General features: G+C 36.6%; 1 protein-coding gene across 1 annotated transcript; it reads left to right on the forward strand.

Annotated features, from left to right (window-relative positions):
• The first annotated feature begins 1,678 nt into the window (after positions 1–1,678).
• On the forward strand, positions 1,679–4,742 carry LOC122609183 (probable disease resistance protein At4g27220). The gene is made up of 2 exons (XM_043782241.1): positions 1,679–4,609; positions 4,707–4,742. Exons 1-2 carry the CDS (start codon positions 1,679–1,681, stop codon positions 4,740–4,742), a joined length of 2,967 nt encoding a protein of 988 aa, XP_043638176.1.
• Positions 4,743–5,261: the final 519 nt, after the last annotated feature.

Genomic DNA, 5,261 nt, shown 5'->3' on the forward strand with positions numbered 1-5,261 from the left:
TATGTGATTTTTTTTATATAACTTGTAATATTTATGATGGTGTGTGAACTTTTTATTTCCACGTCATAAAGTTAATGTTTCAGTTATAAAACTTATTTCTAAGTATGTTTACATTGATGTAGGTAAATTATAACATTGATCGATCTGTATACGTGCCAGTTTCAAAATTTATTCTATCCGATATTTTGATAATCTCCGAATTTAATTTATAACCGGAATACGATTATTCTGTATCTCGAATAAGATTTTTGTTATTCGAATACGATTATGGTAGAACTTAATGTATGTATGACTATGTAAACTCTTTTCTTTCTCTCTAAATTAACTACTACTTAACCCCCCCCCCCCCCCCCCCCCCCCCCAACCCCCCCAAAAATTACAAAACCATCTTCTCTAGCTATGGCAACCCAATCAATGAATCCATTTCTTTCCAATTGGGATCCACCTCGTGCCGGTTGGCTCAAACTCAATACAGATGGGAGTTCACTAGGAAATCTAAGACAATCAATTAAGCTACGGGGGGCTTATAAGAAACAGCCTTGGTGATTGGATATGCGGTTATGCTGGAAAGTTTGGATATAATACCGGTCCTGTCTAAGAAATGTGGGGATTATTGATGGGTTTGCGTCTCATTAGAGCCATGGGGTTCAATAATGTTGTTATTGAAACAGATTGTCAAGTGGCACTTATACTTATTACCGCGACTATTTTGGATAAGTCTGATCCAAACATGTGCCTGATCAATGCGTGCAGGAGCGAAATACTAAAACTCAGATGTTATATGATACATGTAAAAAGAGACGGGAATCGTGTGCCAACGAAATGTGAAAACTCGGTTCAATAATGTTCTTAAAGAGAAACGACTTTGAGATGTGGTTATATGTTGAGTGTTGACATTCATCATCATCTGTCACTTGTTTATCCAACCCACTAGTTGAAAAAAGAATGGTAGAGATCGGTAGTGTTGTGGGCTGGCAAAGTGGTGGACTCATTGTTTGTTGTGGCTATAAGCCTCTAAAGAAGACTAGCTAGTTACATGTAGAACCGCTGAGAAAAATTTAAAAATTTGAGAAATGCTTGTTGTGACTGAAGAACATTAACCTATCACATGCTCTCTGGTCCCCTGCCCCTATATAAGTCAACCTTTAAATCAATTTTACATCTTACCCGTTCTTAATGGCCTGTCTTTTTTTTTTTTATAAAAAAAGTATAGCATGCTCGATTAGTGCTTAGTTTAGTTACATAAAATAACAATTGAAAGGATGTGGTACTTAAGCATGCACTTGCATTTAAGAATGCTATGTTATGTAACAAATTTTAAAAACCAAGTTGCATTCATATTTAATTTCCTCATATTCGTGGTTTTGTACACTATGATTGAAGGCATCTATTTCTCACAAGTTCTGACTTTTGGCCACTTTTTCTTAAGCTACTACTTCTATTATTCAAAAGTTCGTTGCGCAATATATAAACAATCTTAATTTGCTCCTTAATAAACTCTTCTGTTTGATCCTTTGTCCCTCATTTTGTTAATTACTTTCCATTTGTATCTGAAACCATCTATATATTAATATTCCCTTCAAACTGCATTTTAATTGACCTGTCTTCATAATTGTCATCTTTCTATCATCATTTCTAACTTGTTTATCCAGCCCACTAAAAGAAAAGGGAATCTGGAATGGCAGAGACGGGTAGTGCAGTGGCTGGCAAAGTGGTGGACTCATTGTTTGTTGTGGCTAAGAAGCAGATTAGTTACATGTGGAATTACACTCAAAATGTTGATACTTTAAAAAGAGCATTGCAAGATCTCAAAGGTATGAGGGAGAGGGTTCAAGTACAGATAGATATAGCTATCCGTAATGGTGATAATCTCTTAGAGGGTGCGAAAAAGTGGGTGAAGGGTGCTGATGAAGAAATATCCAAGGCTGAAGAATTTGTTGAAGAAGAAACGAATGCCAAGAAGACGTGCTTCAAACTAGCAATGTGCGGTAATTGGCACACCCTTCATCATTACGGAAGAAAGGCAATAAAGATGGCTCCTCTTATTTTGCAGCAACAAGTAAGTGGCACGCCTTATGAAAGATGCGTCTCTATTGAAACTCCTGCACCGGGACCACTAGATGTTTATCAAAACAAAGATCTTGATGATCTTCATACCCATAATTCAGCTTTGGGGTATATCATCAAGTCTCTTGAAGACGAGAGCACACAAATCACTGGAATCTATGGATTAGGAGGCGTAGGGAAAACGACATTAGCCATGGAAGTTGCTGCAAGAGTTAAGAATAATCTGTTCGCTGATGTTGCTTTTACAACCGTCTCTCTAACAATAAATGCTGAGAAGATTCAGAAGGATCTTGAAAATGCAACAAAGCGGATAATGAAAGGTGACAAGATTCTTATCATATTAGATGATGTTTGGGAGAAACTAAATTTGGAAAAATTGTGTATTCCATGTGGGAATAATTTCATGACTTGTAAGATCTTATTGACGTCTAGAAGTGAAAAAGTGTGCCGAAAAATGAATGCTCAAAGAATAATTTGGGTAAATTCGTTGCCAATAGAAGAAGCATGGATTCTTTTCAAACGTGTGGTTGGTAAGAGATTGGAGACAGATTTCAACTTGAAACCAGTTGCATTGAAGGTTGTTGAAGAGTGCGGAGGATTGCCACTGCTTATTCAAGCAGTAGGAAATGCCTTAAAAGATGAAAGCACCAAATCGTGGGAATCGGCTCTTACACAGCTACAGAAACATGCACCTTTAGATATCGATGAGGAGATACGAAAATCATTTACTCATTTGAAGTTAAGCTATGAGTATCTTAAAAGTGAAGAAGCCAAGTCGTGTTTTTTGCTCTGTAGCATGTTCCCTGAAGACTATATTATCCCATTGGAAGACTTGGTATTTTTTGGGGTGGCTTTAGAAAAGTTTGATGACCTGGATAGCATAGAGGATGCAAGAAGCAGGGTTCAAAATGCAGTAAATATCCTCACTTCTTCTGGTTTGTTATTGAATGTGGGGAATGAAGAGGTCACAAAAATGCATGATGTTGTTCGTGATGTGGCATTGTTAATTGCATCTGAAGGCAATAACAAATTTCTGGTGAAAGCTTGGCAAGGTTTAACTGAATGGCTACCAAGAGATACGAGCTTAGAAAGCTACAAAGGAATTGCACTCATTAGTAATAACATCATCAAGCTTCCTAGTTATAAGGTAAACGTACCAAACCTAGAGATTTTCTTTGTATGCGGAAATCGTGACTTGTCAATGATTTCTGATGAATTCATTGGGTGCATGAAAAAATTAAAGCTTTTAGATATCTCGTGGAATAATATCTCATCATTGCCACAATCATTTCAACTCCTAACAAAGCTTCGTACGCTCGATCTCCGTGGAAATAAATCTCTCTATGAAATTTCCATACTTGGGGAGTTAAAAGCCCTTGAGATTTTAATACTAAATGGAACTGGAATCATTGAAATTCCTAAAGAGATTTGCCAATTAGTAAACTTGAGAGTGCTCGAAATTAAGGATTGTGTTGATCTATCTCGCATAACACAAGGTGTTATATCAGCGCTTTGGAGATTGGAAGAGTTATGCATTGAATTTATGTTGAAGTTCAAAGGAGCTTCTGATTGTATAGTTGAGGTAATAAGCTTGTCAAAGCTCGCATACTTAGACTTAACAGTTCCAAGTATTGATCAAATTCCTACAGATGGACAAGGTTTCAATTCAGAAACATTGAAAGGATTTGTGATTGAAATAGGAGAATACCGTCGAGATGTAGGCGTCAAAGTTGTCTTCCTTTCAAGGTCAGGTCGATATCTAGTTCTCTCAGCAGTACATCTTAGGATTCCTTTAGCGAAATGGTTAAAGAATTTGATTGAGGGAAGTCTTCCTAATATAATTCTATATGGTATTGAAAACTTGAATAACGTCATGCCTACCTTGTATCATCAAGGTTTCACTAAATTACAGAATATTCATTTGAATGATTGCCCTAATGTGTCATGCTTAGTAGATAATGATACAAGGTGTAATCGGGATGAAGGGAAAACAAAGGAAAAGTTTTTCAAGGAACTAAAACACATTGAATTGTGGTATCTTGAAAATTTGGAGGTGTTATGGAAATGCCCAGATGAATGTATAAGTCTTACTAACCTAGTCACTCTTTATATAGAAGGTTCTGATAAGTTAGGAAGTGTATTTACAGTGCGTGTAGCACAAGGCCTTGTCAATCTCAACTTTCTATTTATTCGAAATTGTGATGGTTTAGAGGATGTGATTTGGGGTGGTGATGGAGGAGATGATGAATCTGGTTGTATTATCGTGTTCCCTTCCCTTGCCCAGATATTCCTTTTGAAATTAAGGAGACTCAAAAGCTTCTATTTAGGGAGTGAGAATTGTAGCTTCGAATATCCATCTTTGGTGGAAGTTAAAATTGGTGGTTGTGGAAGCATGCAAATATGGGGACATGGAATCCATGAAACACCCAACCTCAAAACATTGGTTGTGAATCCATATGACGATGTACGTAGATTACAGTTGGATGGACCTAATGCCATCAATGATGTTGTGGCAAAAGCAAGAGACTTGGACAAGAGAAAGGTAATAAAGTTAATTATTGTCTGATTAATTATGTGGTATACAGTTTCCAGAAGTCCATATTTTGTTGTGTTTTTTATATATTTGTTATTCTTTTCAGCAACAAGCAAACCTTTATAAACCGAACGCCAAATGAAAAGGAAGAAGATGATAAAGGAAGGGTAGACAATAAAGATGATGAAGAGTTAATACTATGAACAAATTTTCCGGATTTAAGGCTGATTCTTTATCATGAAGACTATGGATCATATCATTTCTCATAATATTTTAGTGATATGACTTTTTCTGTTTGTTGTTAATCATAGTATTTCTCAAACTACTATATGTACCTAAAGAAGATTTGTTTTATTTGTAAGTAAGGCTGTAAACGAATTAGGCCAAGTTTGGGCCCGAGTTTGACTCGCTTAAAAGCCTGGGCTTGTATCCTAAAACTTAGAGAGATCGAACCAAGTTTCGAGTCTTACGTGTAAGCTACACACAACTAAGATATGAGAACATCACACAACAGGCGTCTGGTTAACTGTAGATCCATACTTGTATGGTTCACGATTATTTTAGTAGCCAGCCGGTCGATATCAACCGTCCAAGTTTGAATATTGACCTTTGACGTCACTACTTTGTTCCATGGCAGAAGAGTAAATTACACTTTTCGTTC

Source organism: Erigeron canadensis, chromosome 7 (assembly GCF_010389155.1).
Source record: "Erigeron canadensis isolate Cc75 chromosome 7, C_canadensis_v1, whole genome shotgun sequence".
In the NCBI taxonomy this organism is placed as follows: Eukaryota; Viridiplantae; Streptophyta; class Magnoliopsida; order Asterales; family Asteraceae; genus Erigeron; species Erigeron canadensis.

Coding starts and splice junctions, on each gene's coding strand:
- LOC122609183 (XM_043782241.1), top strand. CDS start 1,679: ATGGCAGAGACGGGTAGTGCAGTGGCTGGCAAAGTGGTGGACTCATTG. Junction 4,610..4,706: donor GAGACTTGGACAAGAGAAAG/GTAATAAAGTTA, acceptor TATTCTTTTCAG/CAACAAGCAAACCTTTATAA.